The sequence below is a fragment of the Pungitius pungitius genome, chromosome 3 (genome assembly GCF_949316345.1).
Source record: "Pungitius pungitius chromosome 3, fPunPun2.1, whole genome shotgun sequence".
NCBI classification, from domain to species: Eukaryota; Metazoa; Chordata; class Actinopteri; order Perciformes; family Gasterosteidae; genus Pungitius; species Pungitius pungitius.
This window is the reverse complement of record NC_084902.1, coordinates 30,209,984-30,231,717: the sequence shown is the minus strand read 5'-3', so window position 1 is coordinate 30,231,717 and position 21,734 is coordinate 30,209,984. Positions and strand designations below refer to the sequence as shown.

Below are 21,734 nucleotides of genomic sequence, written 5' to 3'. Positions count from 1 at the left end.
TCAAAATAAGAGTCTCACTCTGAAAAAAGTCTGCTGTCACATAATCAGAATCATCAGTTTATTTTCAGTGTAAAGCTATTTAATTGCACACAACACAAAAACTAGCCTAAGAAATATTTTAAAAGAAAAATTTAAAATCCTTCAAAGTAAAAATATTTGAATAAAGTAGAAAATATAAATTATTTATTGCACAGAATTAACGGCTTGATGTGTTTTTTTGGTTTCACTTCTCTCCCATCTGACCCCGGTGCATCGTCATGATAAGGGTTCGGATCTCCTCGCGCTTCTGCCGCACCTGTTGCCGTGGAAACCAGCGCTCCAACCGCAGTGGGAGGTCAAAGTGCACCACAGGGTTCTGCGGAACCAATCAGAGGGCTGGATTTAGTGGGAGGAGCTGAAGCTCTTGTACTACTACAAATATTTGACCTGAGAACAGTGAGAAGTAATTTTTTTCACATGGATTTTTATTTTTGTTCAATCAATTCCAGCAGACAAGTGTAGAAATAGCATATTTAGAAATATAGTACTTTCAGAACTTCAGGTAGCCTATAGGTAAGTAGACCTGTGGGCAGCTGTGGTCTGGGGGCGGGGTTACCTGCAGGAAGCTCTCGGCGTACTGCAGCAGATAGACTCCACAGTCGCTGCTGTTGTCCTGTTGAGGGACTCTGCAGCTGGAGCTCCTCATGCTGTCCGAGGTGAAGAGGCGGGGGGGCGTCCCCCTCCGGACCTCCCACTCTACCTGGAGGTAGCTGGAGACCACCAGAGACAATTAACTCCGCTGGCACCTCCACAATGCAACACGTTAGCCCTTAAAAGGAGAAGGACTCACTCTCTGAGGAGGCGGCAGACGTTCTCATGGCAGGAGAGCTTCAGGGAATCCATGACCAGGATGCAGGGCCTGAGGAGGAGGAGGAGGAGGAAGAGTTGGTGAAGCTCCACTCAAACATTTACTCATGAATGTAATTCGTCTCATCTCTCACCTCCTCAGTACCGTGTCCCTCTGCCAGCTCTGCTCAGTGCACTCCTTCAAAATAAAAGATACACTGAAGCACCTTCAAAGTCACAAATAACCTTCTGATGAAAAAAGTACTAATTATAGTTATTAAATAAGAACAACACAATAATTACCGGAGGCTGCTGTGGTCTCAGACTCAAAGACGATGCTTTACCTGCCGTGAGCTTCGATCCACCTGAGACACAAACAACAACAACCTGCTATCTGCTACCTGGAGCTCCTTCAGCATGAAATATGGAATGTGTCTAACTAAGACATCTCTCAGTGTCCTCAGAGGACGATGTTTCCATCATTTCATGTTCACAGGAAAAGGAAAAGCGCCTCACCTGTTGCACTCCGGAACGCTTGGTACTGAACGTCCTCCAGACCCGGGAAGCAGACCACCGCCAGGTACCAGTGGGCTCTGTGAACCACCAGCAGTCAATCAAAGTACAACAGACTCTTATTGTGGCGGGGCGCAGAGCCACGAGAAGGCGTTCTTACTCTTGATTGACAGGCACAAATAGGAAGTCTTTGGTGAAAATGTCGACGTGTCGGGTCCAGGTCTTCACCCTTTGGTGCCTCATGTGAAGATCGCTGGAGGAGACCCAAGCAAAAGAGACACAGTGATCAGACATCAAGATTCTGACGTCCTGTGAGCTGATAAAAATAAGAGCGGGTCGAGTTGATATTTGAGGTGAACCAGCTGGTAAACGTGTTTTATTATGATCTGAAGATCTTCAGGGTTAGGGTTAGTAAATCCACACCAAAGTGAAGTAAAACCTAAAAATAGATTTATCCTGATTGGCCCCAAAATGCCATCAAAGGGCAAATCAATTAGAAATATGACTAAATGTGGGTGAATGGAGTGAATAAAAGTAAACACACTGAATCCTGGAGGACTGGATGACCTTTGACTCCGTTCACCAGCAGCCGATTGAGGATCAATACATGCATGGATTGCTCTTACGGGACGGAGGGGGCGTTGTCCTCTCCGGCGACTCGACGCCTGCTCAGTTGTTTGTAGAAGAAGCTGCTGAAGACGTGACTACGCTCGGCCACCGCGCCGCCAACGCCCTCCAGCAGGAGGAACCTACAGGAAGGGATCTCCGGTCAGGACTGTGACCTCCTCAGCGGTACAACGTCTTTAAGAGGGACTGACTTGAGGTAGAAGTCAATGATGACGTCATTGAGGAACTCCCCCGCGCTCAGACAGGCCAGGTCCTCCTTGGTCACCGTGATGCGGCCTTTAGAGGGCGCCGCCGGATACTGGATCAGCCTGAGGAACGGAAGCAGTGGGTTCAATGATGTTCATGATACTGTGGCTGCTGGTCCTGGTCTTAAAGTCTGACTTGGTCCAGGTCTAACAGTCTTTGGACCTGGTTGTGTCACCTGGTTGGAAGCTGCTGCAGACCAGAAGAGCCCAGGTTTGTCTTCTTATTCTTCTGGTTGTTTCTCATCTGATGGAGAAGAATTTGTTGACTTGTTTCAGGGTTTGAAAAGAAGTTGCGAGAGGATAGGAGTCTTACAGCTGAGTGTCCCAGCAGTCCGAGGAGGTGCTGGTCCAGAGGAGGAGGACAGCTGTGGAGGAGCAGCAGCCCGTCGGTCCACTCCAGAGGGGAGGTCGGCCCTCCGGAGGAGGAGGCCTTCTTGTACTCATCCATGTCCAGGATGGAGGCCAGGAGGGCGGTTTGGAGCTCCTGCAGCTGCTCCTTCAACACCAGCAGGAGGAAGGGGCAGGTTGATTCTATGGGACACATTAACACTTAGTCCCAGAACCTGCTTCTGCACATCTAGAACCCAGAGCTGCACCCAGAATCTAGACCAAGAACATGGACTCCAGAGACCAGTTCTACCACTCTCCTTCCTACCAATGTACCCACTGGCTTTCTGGCAGAGAATCCGTCCAGTTTACTCAGTGGCCTTGGTAAACAGTGGTTGCCATGGCTACAGGGCCGTGGCATTTAGATGCCTGCTTTCACAACAAGAAGAAACTGCACATGGAAAAGCAAAGTCCAAAAGGAGGTCAATGAATGAATGCTGTGTGCTGTACCAGGATAGAGTCAGAATCTCACTAAATACTAAGATAGTTAAGAAGCTAAAAACCATTGGGATTGACAGCTAAAGACAGTGCTTGGAAAGGGTGATTATTATTATTATTATTATGTATTATTCTACATTACAAACATTCTACATCTGTATTACCTCCACATGTGGCAATATAGAACTGTTTATTTGTGACCCGACCCTAGACATCACCTTTCCTCCATGTCTCACTCCAATCTCAGAAATGGCCAGTTTCCCCCCCCCCCAAACCCTTTTTGGATCTTCAGGTGTGAGTTCCTGGTTCACCTGACGTGGAGGTCTGGATGGAGGACAGCTCTCTCTGCAGAAGGTTGGCCTGAGCGTCCGTCACCCACAGAAAGAGAAGCGAGGGGGCGGGACCTTTCCAACCACCCAATAGCAAGCCTCCTTGTGCCACGCCCCCGTCCCAGACGCCGTGACCCCGGAGCTGAGATGCCACCACAGCGACCTCGCCGTCCTCCACGCCTGAGAAGAACAATTAAAACCTTTAGTGTTCATAAAACGTAGTAAGGGAAAACAGAGCATCAGTTAAAAAATACAAAATAAAATGATTGTGGTGTTGAAAAATGTATTTCAATTTATCCAAATGTTTTGTAATATTTTAAGAAAAATATTTGAATGTCAATAGAAAAATGGAACAATTGCTTTCAGCTAAACATCCAGATATTTCTATTTAAACCTTAAATTAATTAATTTTCAAATGAACAAACTATTTAGCTTTTAGCATCAGTTTTCATCAGAATTATTTCAATATTTCAGATGTAAAACAAGCTGTGATTTTACCTTTCAGAGGGAGAATGATCCCGTTCTCAGTAATCTACAGAAAAACACAAATGAGCTTCATTCGTTCACAAACAGGAGAAACAAAATGAATGGCTTGTGTCACATGACCTCCTGCTCTCTGATTGGCTGTTAGACAAAGTCTTAACAAGGTATGAATTGAACTTTTGGCAGGTTTGTTTCTATGACCATCTATTTCCTTCCCCCAAACACACACACACACGTGTATGTATATACATATATACATATACTATATATACATATATATGTATATATATATGTACATATATTCTGTCTCTTTCCTGCCATGTCGTCGAGTTTGACGTGCGCACAAGATTGAACTTTAACTTCCAACAAGGTCAGAGTTCATATAGATAAACCTTTTTAAACATTCATATTGAAGTGTCGTAAGTAAAAAAGAACCACAACAAACATGTTTAGACTTGGTGGTGACCAGGGAGATGTTTAGAACGTCGTCCCTGCGTTAGATGCCGTGTTGCATGTCCTCATATGTGTGTGTTTGTGTGAACGCATGTTGCAGAAAGTGTTTAGACTTTATTGTGTACTTTTGTGTTTGTATGTTCGCTTCTTTTCTCCATCCAGCCACCCCCTTCCCCCCTTCCCTCCTTCCCTCCTTTCCTTCTTCCTTCCCCTCCTTACTCTCATCTTCTCCCTCCCTCCTCAGTGTAGAATCATTACTCCTCACATCATTAATAATAATAATTGATCTCTGAGGTTTATTTCTCACCGTTATCTTCCCGTTGGCGTCGGCGTGCGTTTGACCGACGTGAAGAGAGACAAAGTCCAGCTGCAGGAAGGAAGGAGGAGGAAGAGGAGGAGGAGGAAGGCTGTTCTCACCTCCCCCTCCTGTCTGGAAAGCACAAAGTTTGAATGTGAACTCTTAAAGACCAAATGAAACACTTGAGTGTCAAGACACAATTATCATTATCATATTAAATATGTTGGTTATTTTTATTATTAATCTAATGATCTGTTATATTGGTCTCATTAGTCCCTCAGATGATGAAGACTAGGAGACGTGACGGGACGCTCTCATACCTTCTCCAAACGGTTTCCTTCGTATAATTCCTCCTCCTCTTCCTCCTCCTCTTCCTCACTAGACAGAACAACTGAGGAAGTGCAGAAGATGAATGACCAATAATCTTATTGATTTATTATTGCATAATGGTATTAGTAATCTCACTGGGTTCCGTTGGAGTGTTCCTGGGTTTCTTCAGGTGAAGATGAAGGCTGCTTGTCTTCCTCTCTCTGAACTCCTTCCACCTCCTCCTCTCTCTCTCCCTCACGTCCTCCATCTGGCTGCTGCCAAACCACGCCCCCCGACCCAGGCTCCGCCTTCTCTGCGTCATCGTGGAGGACACAAAGTCGTCTTCTGACGTCTGGTCCGAACCGGAGGAGGATGAGTTCTTCTTCTGCTGGTTAAAATATTCTTTGAGTTATCTTCATCATCAGCGCTCTCATTGTCATCCCCATCACCCTCCTCATCCTCCTCATCCTCAACCTCACTATTACCCTTAAAATAACCAACATCATCCTCACCATTATCATCATATTACTTATCATCTTCTCACTATCGTCACTGTCATCCACGGCAACATCATGCTCACATCAGGGCTGTTAACTATAAAACAACTGGGTTGACCCCAGGAAAACGAGTGGAGTGGAAGGTGGAGTGGAAGGTGGAGTGGAAGGTGGAGTGGAAGGTGGAGTGGAAGGTGGAGTTGAGGGTGGAGTGGAAGGTGGAGTGGAAGGTGGAGTGGAAGGTGGAGTTGAAGGTGGAGTGGAAGGTGGAGTTGAAGGTGGAGTTGAAGGTGGAGTGGAAGGTGGAGTTGAAGGTGGAGTGGAAGGTGGAGTGGAAGGTGGAGTTGAAGGTGGAGTTGAAGGTGGAGTGGAAGGTGGAGTGGAAGGTGGAGTGGAAGGTGGAGTTGAAGGTGGAGTGGAAGGTGGAGTGGAAGGTGGAGTGGAAGGTGGAGTGGAAGGTGGAGTGGAAGGTGGAGTGGAAGGTGGAGTTGAAGGTGGAGTGGAAGGTGGAGTGGAAGGTGGAGTGGAAGGTGGAGTTGAGGGTGGAGTGGAAGGTGGAGTTGAAGGTGGAGTTGAGGGTGGAGTTGAAGACGGGGAGAGCTTTTGCTTTGGAAGTAAAACACTCGATCTGTGCAGAGCAAGTTCTCCACGTGTCCAACAGAAGGGGAGTGAGTGGCAAACAGACCACTAAGAGCACTGCTATGCTAAGCTAGCTGCTATGCTAAGCTAGCTGCTATGCTAAGCTAGCTGCTATGCTACTTCCATCTCATCATGGACCCTGCAGCACACAGTCTGCAGAGGACACCACGGTGTCCCTACAAGACGGTGGTTTGGAAAACTAAAACACTTTCTAAAGTGATAAGTCATAAGATTCAAAAGAAAAACATACTTTTAATTCCAATTACAAAATGTGTGACTAATTCGTATTATTGACAGCCCTAAAAATATAAATATCCTAAATAAATAGAACAAATAATCAATACACCTTGTTGACAAAAAGGGTCTCCTCTCATTCGGCTTCAAGCCAAAATGTTTCCACAGTTTAACATCACGGCTTTGAAACCAAGTCCTTTTAAACTTGTTTATCCAAACTGTAGATGTTACTGCATAACTAATCCGTACCTTCATCACCATCCTGACCATCATCATCCTCACTATCATCAACCTCACCATCATCATCACTACCTGCATCTTCATCATCATCCTCCTACCGATCATGCTCCTCAGATCATCCCTGTCATCATCATCATCATCATCCCCCCCATCCTAATATTACCCTCATCATCATCATCATCATCATCCTCCCCATCCTACCATTACCCTCATCATCATCATCATCATCCCCCCCATCCTACCATTACCCTCATCATCATCATCATCATCATCATCCCCCCCATCCTACCATTACCCTCATCATCATCACCGTCGTCGTCGTCATCATCATCATCATTCTCCTCATCCTACCATTACCCTCATCATCATCGGCATCCTCATCATCATCATCATCATCATCATCCTCCTCCCAATCCTACCATTACCCTCATCATCATCATCATCATCATCATCACCCCCCCCATCCTACCATTACCCTCATCATCATCATCATCATCATCATCACCCCCCCCATCCTACCATTACCCTCAACATCATCATCATCCTCTTCCCAATCCTACCATTACCCTCATCATCATCACCCTCATCATCATCATCATCACCCTCATCATCATCATCATCACCATCATCTTGTTGAACTTTGACCTCTACCTTTCTCTCAGCTGAGTCCAGTCCATCTGTTGTTCTGTCTCGCGTCGCTGAAGAACTCCCAGCATGCATCTCACCCCTGAGCTCAGCCAGAGAGTCCAGCGAGTCCACATAGATGTTCTGAACCGCTGAGCCTGAAGGTTCAATATGAATGATTGATTACTTTGATAGAGATCTGGACCATGTTGCTCAAAACGTCATAAATGTTACCGCTGAAGTGGCTTTTCTTCTTCTGTGGTGGAGACGGAGGCTGTGAGGTCAAATCAGGAGGCAGCAGGCGATCTGAAGCCCTTTTAGGGCGCCACCTGGGTGCCGAACAGGAAACAACACGACAAACTAGATTTAACATTCTTCTGTAATGTCAAGAAGAGAGATGTTGATTCAAATGTTCTCTTAATAACATTATATTAGTAAAGAAAGAATTAGGTGTGCACGTGAGTGCATGTGCATGTGAGTGCACGTGGAGTGTAAGTAGGTGTGCACGTGAGTGCATGTGCAGGTTCTGTTAATGAGCCTGACTGCTGCTGGCTTTAAAGCATTCTGTCAACTCACCCGTTTGAGGGAGAAGCAGCAGACGACTTTGCGCTCTGTCCTCCTTTGCTATTGGCTGCTGAGGCTTCTCTTTGATTGGCTGTTAGTCCAAGCAGCGTTTTGACCACTTGCCTGAAGAGAGGAGCGCTGAGGGAGGTTTCATTTATTTAGTTTTAAGGATAAAATACTTAAATGTGTGGTGAAGGCTTCGGTCTGCAGGGAGAGCTTCACTAACCTCTCTCCGTTCACTGAGGAGCTCGCTGAGCTCCCAGCATGCATCCTGTCAGCTCTGCCTCTGCTGCACTGGTTCCCATAGCTCTGTTGAGACCAAACAAAACTAATACCACCTTAAAAGAACGCACATATCAGGTATATCACCTTATAAAAACCCAGATCAATAATAACACCTTAACAAAACTGACAGATGAGTAATACTACCATAAATTCAGGGGGGGGGCTCTGCAGGCGGGACAGCGGTGACATGTATAGGGGGGCGGATTCAGAAGCCGTTGGGTGTTTCTTCTTGGGGATCTTAAAGGAAGACGCCATACTGAGGAGAAACCAAGGCACCAGACTCAGAAAACACACGGAGCGACGTCATGGCGCCCATCAGGCCGCTGTGTGGGATCCCCATTCACAAAGATGTGACTTAAAATATGACATCATTATGGATCAAATAAGCAGAAGAAGACCTCCTTAATCCATTAATCGTTAGTCCTTTTGAAAAGGATGTTCTTAATGGCGTCAGTTTCAGAGAAGTGAGCCTGGCTCAAGGGCTCCTGGAGCTCAGGAATTGAACCTGACAACGTAGTAACAGTCACTGTAGCTGCATATGTATAAAACTAACTTACTGGGATAATGGCAAATAGCTGCCGTTGAAAGAGAATAGAATGTTGCCCTACACCGTTTAATAGTATGAACATTTAGCGTCTCGGGTCTTTTCATAACACGAGTTAAGCGTGAGAACAGTTTATAAAAGTTAAGCTTTTATCTTAGTATATTGCAATTGGTCGAACATTTTCCTGCCGAATTCACAAAAATTGCCCACTTACTCATAAATAATCTTCACTTACATCGTGGGATACTCATTCGTTTACACTTAAGCTCTACAATGTGTACTATCAGTAATTCATAAGAGGGCTCCGTTAAGATGCTATAGCTACATTACCAACATCAGCTGGGGAGCCGGCTAAGCTGTTAGCTCGTAAGCTAGCCAGTGAGCTAGCTTCTTCTGTTGTGCCGTTAGATGCTGATGAACATGTGGTGGAGGCGGTTTGTTGTCTCCACTCGGTAAATTGTAATAATTCGTTTTTTAAAAACACATTCTTATCATCCGCCGGTCAAACAGAGGCTGCTTTACTCCGACGACTCCGCAGCTAACAGCGACATGACAACATCCACGACGTCAGCTGCCGTACGCAGCTTTACGCCTTTACGTCATCACGGCGCTGCATGCGTCGCTTTATTTATTTATTTTGGAACTATTTTACAACACCATTGTAGCGACTCTCGCTAATGAAGCTCTGGACAACGTGCTCTTCCTAAGACTTTATTACGCCCCCAAAACACAAGAACTCTCCGAACCCACCCAGCACCACCCCCCCACATGCCCTATGGGTCAATATCACTTCATGAAACACAAGTATGAATCAAGTTCATATTCACAAAGCTTGTTAATAGTAAGACAATTCAATCCATCAAAGGGGAATGTTTAATATGGAAAGTATTTAAGAGACAGAGTAACAAACAAAATATGAATATGATTGAAATGAAACGGATCAAAAAATCCACAACGTATTTGTGCTAGGGTTAGGTCTCAATGGATCATGGTTCTGTCCGGACCCCGTTTCTGCCTCCTGCCATGGTCCTCCTACCATTAGTATTACTATTAATCACGTTACCATTACTGACATCATAAACCAACATTACCGGCTTGGCTTCTTTTGTGCTTTCCCTCCTGACAGGTTTCTTAGATGGAGGTTCTACCTGATGGTGGTTGTCCCTGCAGTGGTCCTGCCAAACACCTGGCTTTCTACTGTCAATATTTTAATCATTTCTGTTAGAGGAATTGCATGTATTGTACATATTTTACATTGTTCATTCTGTACACAGGTCTGTCCATCCCAGGAGAAGAAAATGTCACTTCATGTTCGGGAATCTGCTCGGTCAAGATTTAAGTTAAGTTAAGTTAACAAAGTAAGTGTACTTAAGTCGTACACCGTCCTCTACCCCCCCCCCCCCCTCTACCTTCTTCTACTTAACCCTCTCCATCCTCTAATCTCCCTCTACACCCTTCTGCTCCACAAGTACTCCACCCTCTAACCCCTCTAGTCTGTCCTCTGCCTCCCTCTACTCCCTCCTCCCCCCTCTCCGTACCGTCCTCTTTCCCCGGGAGTTGCTCTTCGGTCCCTTAAAAATCCGGATCCAGGACCGCAGTGTCTTCTTGGACCATATCCATCCCCCGGAGGTGATTCCGGGGATCAGGGTCATGAGGTACTTGACCATGAACACAGTGAAGTCCGGCCTCACCGGGTCGGTGATGCCAGCGGGACACGGCACTGCAAAGTGCCGGCATGTCTGCGTAAGCCAGGCCCTCCCCCACTGAGGGGAGAGGATCTGCTCATAGATGCCGCAGGCGACGACCACAGCGCCGGACACCACAGTCAGCACACCGAAAACGCCAATCCGCACTGTCAGCCTCTTCAGTGCTGGAGCCTCCACGCCAGCACGGCTCACAGCACCGCGGAGACGGAGCAGTGAGCCAAAGCCGGCCAGCATGAAGGAAGCACCGAGGGAGAGGTAGAGGATCAGCGGCGCCAGGACGAAGCCACGCTGGGCGTCCAGGTCATAGACCCCTACGAAGCAGACCCCGGTGAGCGGGTCGCCGGACACCCGACCCACCGCCAGGACGCCAAGGGTTTTAGCTGCCGGCACCGCCCACGCCGCCAGGTGGAAGAGGCGCGAGTTAGCCTCCAAGGCCTCAGTGCCCCACTTTCTCCCGGCCGACAGGAACCAGCAGAAGGACAGCACAACCCACCAGATGGCGCCGGCCATGCTAAAGAAGTACAGGACCAAGAAGAGTGCGGTGCAGCCTCCCTTCCCGGTGCCCTGGACTACCATCTTGTATCCAACCCGGTTCAGGTGACTGCATGCCACCCGGTCCTCCAACAGGAAGCCGGCAACGTAAGCCAGCGCCACCATGAAGCAGCAGCCAGACATGAAGACGATCGGCCTCTCTGGGTACCGGAACCGCCCTGGGTCCACCAGGTACGTGAGCACGGTGAAGAGGGAGCTCACGCAGGACAGGATGGACCAGAACCCAACCCAGAGCCGGCAGAACCTCACCTCTTTTTCTCCGAAGTACAGGAGGCCAGCAGGTTCTGCGGCCTCGCACGGGGCGCCGCAGTCATCTACGCCCAGGAACCGGTAGTTCAGGTAGGAGGGCACCTGGAGCTGCCAGGGGCAGGAGGAGGTCTGGTTGGGTGTAGTCAAGCTCAGTTCTGAGCCAGGGTCTTCCAAGTTTGTTGTGTTCTGACCGACACAAAGCTCTGTTCCATAAGGAGGGAAGTCCTCGCACTGAAGCCTCTTGGGCCACTGGAAGCCGAACCGGTTCAGGACCACCTCGCAGCCGAGCCGGACCCGCTCACACAGAGACCGACACGGAGGGAGGGCCCGGTCCAGAATTGTGCAGACCGGCACGTACACGGCACACAGGAAGAACCTCAGGTCCGTGGAGCACCGGACTTCAACCAGCGGGTAGAACTGGTGTACCTCCAGCCCAGCCTCCTCCTGGTTGCTGTGACCCAACAGGTTGGGCATGATAGTCTGGTTGTAGACCAGGTCCAAGCAGAGCGGGACTGAGATGGACTGGCAGAACCCGTGATCTGGGATGGAGATCCACCTCTCGCCCTGAGAGATGCATGGCGGGACGAGGATGAGCGAGATCACCAGAGAGAAGCCCGAGGTCCAAACCATCCGACCACGTCTCTCTGGTGCCATGTATCCGGTAACAGAATCCTGGCCCTGAACTGGTTGAATTCCTTTGAGTCGAGATCAGTGTTAGAATCAAGTCCAGTAGAGGAGGTGAATCCTTTCGGTCCCCGTCTCTTCTAAACTTTCTCTGTTAATAAACATCTTGAGCAGGAGAGCCTCATCTCCCTGAGACTGTTTCAAGGCGCCCCTCTCCACTGAGGGGCGCCTTGAAACTCCAAATGAAAGCTGTTGTTCTCGTGGTGTTGGATTAGTTTTTAGTCACTTTGTATTTTTCGGTTTCTAGTGAAAATTCAGTTCAAATATGTGTTTTCAAAGGATTTAAATCAAATGTTTTAAACAACATTACAATTATTTATACATACAATCATTTTAGTAATCTTAGAGTATTTTTTTGTAAATTGTGTTTGATTTTTTTGAACAAACTACACACGTGATCATATTGAACTAACACTCTTCCTGCTGTCCTTTGCTCTCAACTCTCCATCATTTGACGTGTTTGAAGGGCCAACAATGTTTAGCCAGGACGTTGTCCAAACCACTGTCTTTTAGGGACACGGCGGTGGTCCTCTGCAGACCGTGTGCAGGGTAGAAGTTTTTTTAACTTTTTGCTAAACTCTACAAACAGAAAGAAAATTACCCCCAAATACTTTGAATATGTTTTATTAATTATATTAAAGTAATCTTCACCCTCAGACACAGGTCCACCTCTGGGTCTTAACCTAATTCTGAGGGTCGAGGTGTGGGCCACTTGGGTTCTGGGTCTGACGGTCTAGGTCTGGGGCTCTGGACCGGCAAGAGGAGGAGCGAGACCAGCAGCGCGACAACTGGGACTCCAACCCAGCGTTTCACTGCAGCCATGAGGCAAGATACAAAGCCCTGGTGTTTCATTTGAGGCGCGTGAGCTCAGGAAGGATCCTCCCCAATTCTTCTGTTCTTTGGTGTCGCCTTTGGTCATAAACCTTGCTGTTTTTAAAATGTATGTAAAAAATAAAGTTAAAGTCAGATTTGAGTCTGAAGTATTCTAACATTGTGGTGAAAGCTGATCAAATATAAAAGTTTGATTCAAAACAACATCAAAGGCTTCCGTGCATTTTGATTTATTTATGATATTTATTTATGATATTTGTTGATGAATGAATTTCCTCTCATCAAAGACACAAACAGTTAAATATGCACTTTTCCTCTTTTATGTCTCCAATCAATCAAAAGACAAATATTTATACATATGAATTTTTGTTAGAAAAGTTTCTAAAGTCTATTGAATGTTTTAAAGTTTTAAGAAGATAATGAAGTTATACGCAGTCAACATATAAAAAACCCTGAAGAACCCAAATAAATTATGAAAGGAAACAATGATATAATGTTACATCCACTTTGTGTTTTAGCATTTAAAGTAAGTTTCTTACGGTAGACATGTGTAAAGCTAACTAGCACACTAGTACAAACAGAGACCTTCCATCCAGGACTGCTGTGTAGAAGCTAACAGTAAAGGCTAATGATAGCATATCAAGCTAACTATGAGCCGAGTCCTTCCATTCAGGATTTTGAAGCTAAGCTAGGGAAAGAAGAAAAAGCAGAATAAGAAGTTTTGTATTTTGTTCTATAAAATAACTAAAGATTGATGTTGAATCCGGGGAAATCAAAGATAATGAAGGTTTTGAGGGATTGAAAGTAAATTAAATGTTATCAGTACGGCATTATGCCAAAAACGACATTAAGAAACATGAACATTAGCATGACAAAGATTATTTTATTTGGCAGCTTGTCAACAATAAGATTCAGTAATTATTCATGAAGGTTCACCAGGGGAACGCTCATGAATAAATCAATGATGCTAACCAATGCTAACAAATGCTAACGGGAGAAGTATTCATGAATATCATGGAGGAATATTTGTTCTCTCAGTATATCCCTCAAATGAGTAGATGAGGTTTTTGTTTCCCCCCAGTTTGTCTCGTACAGGTTGATAGAAGTTTTGGTTCCTCTTATTTTGTTTCAGGTTGATAACAGGGTTCTTGGTTCCCTCAGTTTTTCTTCTCAGGTTAAGATAAGGTCTTGTTTTCCCCATAAGGTTGTTGGACGTTGGATTCACTAGGTCCATCCCATCAGTGGTGTGTTTGTGTGTTCACCAGAACCTGACATGGGGCAGCAGCAACGGTTTGACCTTCTGTCTGGTGTTGGAAACATCTCTCACTTCTGGCTCCAATTGAACGCCAGGCACTTTGAAAATGGAAACCGCTGAAAAAAGGAGAGAGTAGAAGAAGATTTTAAGGTTTTTTCAAATTAATTTGACTTCATATTACAAAGTGAATGTGTTAGCATATATCTCTACCAGCTATACTTGTTGTGTAAGCATCTACTTGTATTTGGTTATCTTAGCACGTAGCTCTATTAGCATATATAAGGGAAGCTCTTACTATCTCTCAGGTGCATGATGGGGGAAGGTAGCGTGTTGAAGTAAAGGTGCTGCAGGGAATCCTGCGCAGAGATCCGGTCTGTAGGGAGAACCTTCAACATCCTCTGTACCAGATCCTCGGTCTTATAGGGGAGCTGGGTCAACCTGGTCCACATCAAGGCAGACTGACGGATTAGTGACCAAAGGAAGACCTGGTTTTACCTGATCCACATCAACACAGACTGATGGATGAGAAGCTAAAGTAGGACCTGGTTTTACGTGATCCACATCAACACAGACTGACGGACGAGGTGCTAAAGTAGGACCTGGTTTTACTTGATCCACATCAACACAGACTGACGGACGAGGTGCTAAAGTAGGACCTGGTTTTACTTGATCCACATCAACACAGACTGACGGACGAGGTGCTAAAGTAGGACCTGGTTTTACTTGATCCACATCAACACAGACTGACGGACGAGGTGCTAAAGTAGGACCTGGTTTTACTTAATCCACATCAACACAGACTGACGGACGAGGTGCTAAAGTGGGACCTGGCTTTACCCAAATTAACACAGACTCATGGAGGAGAAGAGGAAGATCTGGTTTAACATGATCCACAGTTAGCCCCATGCAAATGTAACATAGTTAATATGGTTTAGGATAAATCCTGCTAAAATTGCTGAACTACGCCATCTACTGTTCTAACGTGGTACCTGAACGGACCAACGGGGCTGTGGGAAAATCCTCCATTAAATTGAGGATTAAAAAGGAGGTAACGTGTTTTTTTGTACGTCCGTGAACAATGTTTACTTTATGTACTTTAACAATTCATTTATGGTGTAGCTTTATTATTTTGGATGTTTGTTATCTTCGTTTATATTTGCCTTGTTTTTTTATTAATGAGATGTTTTGTACATGTTTTAGTGTTTGTAATAATGTCGGGTTAGCTAGCTAACCGTTTTCTGTCGTCCTCCTAGACACGTGATCCCAAATTCTATTTGTGTCCGCTGTTTTGTCAGGTATGTTAGTTTGTTCAGATGATTATTATATACCACTATATGATCATTGCATAAGTGTTTGTTCATTAAATTGAGGATTAAAAAGGAGACACGTGATCCCAAATTCTATTTGTGTCCACTGTTTTGTCAGAAGCTCCAGAACTGCAAGTAAAGAGATAGAGGACACCTCATAGGAGTTACACAAACATGACAACAAATTGACTTATTAAGGAACAGTAGACTCCATGCTAATATGCTAGCATACTACTTACTAAGCATTAGTAGGCTACATGATATTGTGCTAACAGTATAACATAGCGTATTCCTGCATTAGCATAGCTGAGCTAACAGAAGGCTACAAATAAAACTTAAACCCTTTTCCTTCGTACCTTTTCCAAACGTTTCTCAACGGCTTTGCCTCAGAGGAAATAAATCGATCTGTAGAGAAAAACAAAAATAAAATATATTTATGTAAATATAAAAAACTATATACAATTAATATTATATTTATATTCGTGATGGGCAACGATAAAAAAAGAAATCACGATTAATTGCAATAAATGAAAAAGTAGAATTGCACTCTTTTATTAACGCAAACACTAAATAAAACAAAACAGTAGTGGTTATTAATAACTGTTTTTTAATATTTTTGGTACCATCAACCTTGTCTGAAAGAGATTGAAAAGGAAAATCTAGTGACCAATGTCCTGTCACCTGCTCTTTTCAATTTATACAAGGATGACCTTCCTCATGAGTAAAATGAGAGAAAGTCTTGTTAATCATAGTGTACGCTGATGATTTAGTGGTTTTGTCTCCTTTTGGAGCTCGTTTGCAGTAGTTTCTCATCTGCCGATGATGATGATGTGCAGCGCCAGTGTTACAAACTGTGTGCCCAGTCTGCTGCCCCGCTGTTATAAAGCCTGATACAATACGTATAATGGGTTACCAAGGTTTGATTAAAAAGGGTTAAAAGGATTTACTCTTACTGATGACAAATTATTCATTAAAAGTAAATTGATTATTATAAAACACATTTCAAATGACCTCACCCAGTTTATAGTTGGGAAACTGGCTGACTCCAGGCCAACTTTTCTCAGACGGAACGCCCAGCACCTAAACAACATGTCATTATTATTAAGTAATAATAGTATATATATATATTACCAATATACACTTATTATCAACCTATTAATCATTATCAACCTATTAATGTTGTCTAATTAAAGAACAATATTTTTTACTAATGTTAATAGTAAATATAGAAATATACACAAAAACTAATAAAAATAAATAGTCACTAATGGAGACTTCTTAATATATTAGATATGTATAACCACAATATACTATACAACAATACATTGTGATATAATTAATTTACTTGTGAATAACATAATTATATTACATATAATCAATACTGAGCTTTGGACTCACCGTCCAGATCTTTTGTAACTGCTCAAACTCATTGGTCATTCCCGGGAACGCCGGCGCCCCCTGTAGCATCTCAACGAAGATACATCCCGCTGCCCTGATTCAAACACACCAAACTTTATTAATAAAAACGGCTTCCCTGATTCAAACACAACTTTATTCATGAAGACACATCCTAAATACCAGTATTACTATTACTAGCATTGACAGTACTACTACTATTGCAGTTTAGTGTCTGAGGACTCACCAGATGTCCAGAGCAGTAGAGTAATCTGTGGACCCCAGCAGGACGTCGGGGGGGCGGTACCACAGCGTCACCACATCAGAGGAGAAGGTCTGACAGGGGACGGACTTAGACCGAGCCAGACCTGAACCAGAGCCAGAACAGAGGGAAGAGCTACTCCTCCTCTTAAAAAGACAGTGTCATTGTAATACATCTTAAAGCAACAGCGTCGTCCTAATACATCTTAAAGCAACAGCGTCGTCCTAATACATCTTAAAGCGACAGCGTCGTCCTAATACATCTTAAAGCAACAGCGTCGTCCTAATACATCTTAAAGCAACAGCGTCGTCCTAATACATCTTAAAGCGACAGCGTCGTATTAATACATCTTAAAGCGACAGCGTCGTATTAATACATCTTAAAGCAACAGCGTCGTCCTAATACATCTTAAAGCGACAGCGTCGTCCTAATACATCTTAAAGCAACAGCGTCGTCCTAATACATCTTAAAGCAACAGCGTCGTCCTAATACATCTTAAAGCGACAGCGTCGTCCTAATACATCTTAAAGCAACAGCGTCGTCCTAATACATCTTAAAGCGACAGCGTCGTATTAATACATCTTAAAGCGACAGCGTCGTATTAATACATCTTAAAGCAACAGCGTCGTCCTAATACACCTTAAAGCGACAGCGTTGTATTAATACATCTTAAAGCAACAGCGTCGTCCTAATACATCTTAAAGCAACAGCGTTGTCCTAATACATCTTAAAGCAACAGCGTCGTCCTAATACATCTTAAAGCAACAGCGTCGTCCTAATACATCTTAAAGCGACAGCGTCGTATTAATACATCTTAAAGCGACAGCGTCGTATTAATACATCTTAAAGCAACAGCGTCGTCCTAATACACCTTAAAGCGACAGCGTTGTATTAATACATCTTAAAGCAACAGCGTCGTCCTAATACATCTTAAAGCAACAGCGTCGTCCTAATACATCTTAAAGCAACAGCGTCGTCCTAATACATCTTAAAGCAACAGCGTCGTCCTAATACATCTTAAAGCGACAGCGTCGTATTAATACATCTTAAAGCGACAGCGTCGTATTAATACATCTTAAAGCAACAGCGTCGTCCTAATACACCTTAAAGCGACAGCGTTGTATTAATACATCTTAAAGCAACAGCGTCGTCCTAATACATCTTAAAGCAACAGCGTCGTCCTAATACATCTTAAAGCAACAGCGTCGTCCTAATACATCTTAAAGCGACAGCGTCGTATTAATACATCTTAAAGCAACAGCGTCGTCCTAATACATCTTAAAGCAACAGCGTCGTCCTAATACATCTTAAAGCGACAGCGTCGTATTAATACATCTTAAAGCAACAGCGTTGTCTTAATAAATCTTAAAGCAACAGCGTCGTATTAATACATCTTAAATCAACAGCGTCGTATTAATACATCTTAAAGCAACAGCGTCGTCCTAATACATCTTAAAGCGACAGCGTTGTATTAATACATCTTAAAGCAACAGCGTCGTCCTAATACATCTTAAAGCGACAGCGTCGTATTAATACATCTTAAAGCGATAGCGTCGTCTTAATACATCTCAAAGCGACAGCATCGTCTTAAGACATCTCATACATCTTATAGCATTAGCGTCATCCTAATACATCTTATAGCGACAGCATTGTCTTATTACATCTTAAAGCGACAGCGTCGTCTTAATACATCTTAAAGCGACAGCGTCGTCTTAATACATCTTATAGCGACAGCGTCGTCTTATTACATCTTATAGCGACAGCGTCGTCTTAATACATCTTAAAGCGACAGCGTCGTCCCAATACATCTTAAAGCAACAGCGTCGTCCCAATACATCTTAAGGTGACAGTATCATCCCTACCAAAGTCAGCCATTTTGAGTTCTCCCAGGTAGCTAATGAGCAGGTTGTGAGGCTTCAGGTCTCGGTGGAGGATCCTCCGGCTGTGGATGAAGCAGAGAGCTCGGAGGAGCTGGAACATGAAGAGCTAAAAAAAACATCACAAGGAACAAGTTAAACACCCCAAATAAAACAGGACCAGTCAATCAGCTAAAAAGACAGTATTGTTTAAATAAATCTGCTTTGTGCTCTATGTGTATCTATCTAGAAACATGTCAATCACAGTGAAGCATCCCCCCCGAAGCATCCTTCTCTTTATGGTCTGTTTGACTCTAAATGGACCATCATTCACTAAATGAACATCATGGTGCATTGAAGAAGACTTGAAACTAGAGACTGAGACCATAAACTCATGTTTACAACGTTTACTGAGGTAATACGTCCGGAGACATTTTCTTACAGACTTCTATGGGACCAGAGGAGTCTCCCCCCGGTGGACACTACAGAGAATGCAGGTGAGAACAGACCCGAATATTGTAGGAGTGAAGTCCTCCAGGGTGCTGGCTCAGGTACTGTGCCAGGTCTGTCTGCTGTAACAACACATAAGAAGAAGAGACCTTTTTTAATGGTTTTATATTTCATGAGACTTCTGTGAATGAGTATTAATTTATTTCTTACCACGTATTCAAAGACCAGAGTCAGAGTCTCTCTAGTGTGGACGATGTCGTGTAGGACAACGATGTTAGCGTGTTTAAGAGCTTTGAGGAGAGACGCTAAACACGCACAGACATACACATATACACACATTTATATATACACAAACAAAAACATACATAGACACACATATACACACCCACACACAAACATTAAACCTTATTATCAAAACCATGTTATATATAAACTGTATATCATTTATTCCTATTTCCACTTTGAATGAGTATTGTGTGTCTCTGTGGGTGTGTATATACAGTACATGTGTTTGTGTGTCTGTACCCTCCCTGATGGCGGTGAATGGAACCCCCTCCTCCGTCTTCATACGAATCTCCTTCAGAGCTACCAGCTGCCCGTTGATCCTCAACACAGCAAACGCAAGTGTGACTAAGTACACACAGCATAGTACTAACCACAGTACTATGTTGCATACATAAATAGACATAAGTACCGGCTGATGCCTTTGTACACAGAGGCGTACGCTCCTTCTCCCAGCTTCTCCAGACTCAGGTAAGAATGAGCAGCTCCAAACTGAAGACCTGGTTTCTGATTGGAGGGCAAACCCACAAACATCACCTTCACATTTCATATATCTGTCTCTGGGTTGGGGGGGGCTGTTCTTACCCACGTGAACTCGTCCTGGAGGCTCTGCCCCCCCAGCGGGTCACTGTTGCTGCGTCCTCGCCTCGAGGGCCGCCGGACCTGCAGGGTGTGGAACCAGTGGGGCTGAGCCCCAGAGTGGGGGGGGCAAGACCGGACCGGATCCAGCTGGGACCCAGAGACCAGATCAGAAAGAATAGAAATACAGCCAATAGACATCCTATAGTATCCTGTTATTCAAAGAGTACTCTTACTCAAAGAGCAGTACTGTTACTCAGAGTACTGTTATTTAAGGAGGAGCACTGGTACTTAAAGAGGAGGACTGTTACTCAGAGTAGATACTAATAAATAAAAAGGTACAGATACTTAAAGAGGAGTATTATTAAACAGAAGTACAGTTACTTAAGGAGTACTGTTAAAGAGGAGTAGTACAATTCAAATAAAAGTAGTCAGTTTAATGAAATACCTCAGAAGGAGGGAGGGAGGTTGAACTCCTGCTCCTTCTCAAGCTGAGCTCCTCCATCTTCACCTTGTCTTCTTCATCTTTTTCTTCCCCCCTCCTTCCTCTCTCCTCTTCATCATCCACTACCTCGCTACAGCTGCAACTCTTCACCCACCGCCGGGTCTCCCTCACCCAGCGACACCAGTCCACCATCTTCTCTTCCTCTTCTCCCTCCGTCTCACATGCTTCAGGAGGAGCAAACAGAGTCTCATGACCGGATCAGTGTCTACGAGTAGGACAATAGAACCCATTGACCCCCCCTGCCCCCCTCCGCCCCAGGAACCACGTCAAGGACTAGAGACCTGATCAATAGATCGGATGTAAACCATCTAGAGGACTGCCTGTACTTTAACCTGCATTTGTAGTACTTGTACCTACACTTCTACTGTACTTCACTAACTTTCGTTTAAAAAAAAAAGACTCATATTTGATTCATTTTAATTGAAATGTTTACAGTGTTTTAAATAATAATACATATATATTATATATGTATATGGGTTACAAAATTAACAATTAATGTGACCCAGGTTGGTGCAATAAATAATTTTAGCCTAGTTGACGCAACTTTGTTTACTTCCAGTGTGCATTGACCCCGGAAAGAAAACCGCCGCTAGCTGTTGTCTGTTGGATGAAGATGAAAAAGCTTTTTCATTGGAAGTCAAACAGAGTGAAATACAGCAGAAAACTGTGCAGAGGAATTCCTTCACGTGTCAAACAGAAGGCTAAGCTAGCTTCTAGGCTAAGCTAGCTTCTAGGTTTAGCTAGTTTCTAGGCTAAGCTAGCTGCTAGGTTAAGCTAGCTGCTAGGCTACTTCCATCTCAACATCCACCCTGAAGAGGATCACGACTGTGTCCCTAAACCAGTGGTTTAAACAAAGTTCTGGCTAAATAGTTGGCACTTCAAATACGTCACATGATGGAGAGCAAAATGCACGAAGACAGCAGGAAGAGTCAAAGTTCAACATGTTCCACCTCCAGCATGGTCACATGGTTTGTGTTTAAAATACAATTCAACGACAATGTCTTAAATACACGCTTTCCAAAGTGATTACTTGTTACTTACAAGATTTAATAAGTAAATCACGATTAATGAATTTCAAAATTTGTGATTAATTATTTTTAATTTAATTTTAATGCATTGAGAGGCCTAATATATATATGAATTAATATTCTGACATGTATTATGTAAACTGTTGGAATAAATAAACAAGAGAGCATCTTAATTAGTAATATTTATGCAGTATATATTATAGTGTTTTTTGTATTGAATCATACTGGGATGTTTGATGAAACTGATTGGCTGGCGCTACCA

General features: G+C 44.0%; 3 protein-coding genes across 8 annotated transcripts; all 3 read right to left on the bottom strand.

Annotated features, from left to right (window-relative positions):
- Positions 1 to 31: 31 nt before the first annotated feature.
- Positions 32 to 9,137, bottom strand: LOC119212600 (sentrin-specific protease 7). Of its 6 annotated transcripts, none has more exons than XM_062561468.1 (21): positions 8,767 to 9,137; positions 8,132 to 8,243; positions 7,929 to 8,011; positions 7,715 to 7,840; positions 7,373 to 7,467; positions 7,166 to 7,296; positions 5,064 to 5,295; positions 4,919 to 4,989; positions 4,608 to 4,730; positions 3,863 to 3,896; positions 3,347 to 3,544; positions 2,387 to 2,741; positions 2,157 to 2,273; positions 1,965 to 2,087; positions 1,499 to 1,591; positions 1,342 to 1,418; positions 1,129 to 1,190; positions 981 to 1,024; positions 830 to 898; positions 596 to 749; positions 32 to 355 (listed from the first exon to the last, which is right to left on the bottom strand). In XM_062561468.1, the coding sequence occupies exons 2-21, from the start codon at positions 8,240 to 8,242 to the stop codon at positions 224 to 226; spliced, it is 2,430 nt and encodes an 809-aa protein (XP_062417452.1). In that variant the 5' UTR covers position 8,243; positions 8,767 to 9,137; the 3' UTR covers positions 32 to 223. The 6 variants fall into 6 exon arrangements, with proteins under 6 accessions (XP_062417452.1, XP_037319121.2, XP_037319110.2 ...); XM_037463224.2 differs by having other exon boundaries at positions 8,746 to 9,136; XM_037463213.2 differs by having other exon boundaries at positions 8,862 to 9,136.
- Positions 9,138 to 9,987: 850 nt separating this feature from the next.
- On the bottom strand, positions 9,988 to 11,746 carry LOC119212661 (frizzled-1-like). The gene has a single exon (XM_037463359.2). It carries the CDS (start codon positions 11,690 to 11,692, stop codon positions 10,043 to 10,045), a length of 1,650 nt encoding a protein of 549 aa, XP_037319256.1. The 5' UTR covers positions 11,693 to 11,746; the 3' UTR covers positions 9,988 to 10,042.
- A 1,666-nt stretch (positions 11,747 to 13,412) lies between these two features.
- Positions 13,413 to 21,631, bottom strand: cdk15 (cyclin-dependent kinase 15). The gene is made up of 13 exons (XM_037463453.2): positions 20,388 to 21,631; positions 19,946 to 20,089; positions 19,773 to 19,867; positions 19,604 to 19,683; positions 19,289 to 19,383; positions 19,138 to 19,200; positions 18,635 to 18,758; positions 16,758 to 16,878; positions 16,514 to 16,607; positions 16,132 to 16,195; positions 15,472 to 15,520; positions 14,104 to 14,246; positions 13,413 to 13,924 (listed from the first exon to the last, which is right to left on the bottom strand). Exons 1-13 carry the CDS (start codon positions 20,574 to 20,576, stop codon positions 13,812 to 13,814), a joined length of 1,374 nt encoding a protein of 457 aa, XP_037319350.1. The 5' UTR covers positions 20,577 to 21,631; the 3' UTR covers positions 13,413 to 13,811.
- Between the last annotated feature and the right edge of the window lie 103 nt (positions 21,632 to 21,734).

Excerpts from the sequence above, each read along its gene's own strand:
- cdk15 (XM_037463453.2), bottom strand. The coding sequence starts at position 20,576 with ATGGTGGACTGGTGTCGCTGGGTGAGGGAGACCCGGCGGTGGGTGAAG. Across the intron at positions 16,196-16,513 it reads AGTTACAAAAGATCTGGACG|GTGCTGGGCGTTCCGTCTGA; the intron begins GTGAGTCCAAAG and ends CATGTTGTTTAG. Across the intron at positions 14,247-15,471 it reads TTGAGAAACGTTTGGAAAAG|GTTGACCCAGCTCCCCTATA; the intron begins GTACGAAGGAAA and ends GATGTGGACCAG.
- LOC119212600 (XM_062561468.1), bottom strand. The coding sequence starts at position 8,242 with ATGGCGTCTTCCTTTAAGATCCCCAAGAAGAAACACCCAACGGCTTCT. Across the intron at positions 3,545-3,862 it reads GATCATTCTCCCTCTGAAAG|GCGTGGAGGACGGCGAGGTC; the intron begins GTAAAATCACAG and ends TGTTCTTCTCAG. Across the intron at positions 2,742-3,346 it reads CATCCAGACCTCCACGTCAG|AATCAACCTGCCCCTTCCTC; the intron begins GTGAACCAGGAA and ends TGTGTCCCATAG.
- LOC119212661 (XM_037463359.2), bottom strand. The coding sequence starts at position 11,692 with ATGGCACCAGAGAGACGTGGTCGGATGGTTTGGACCTCGGGCTTCTCT.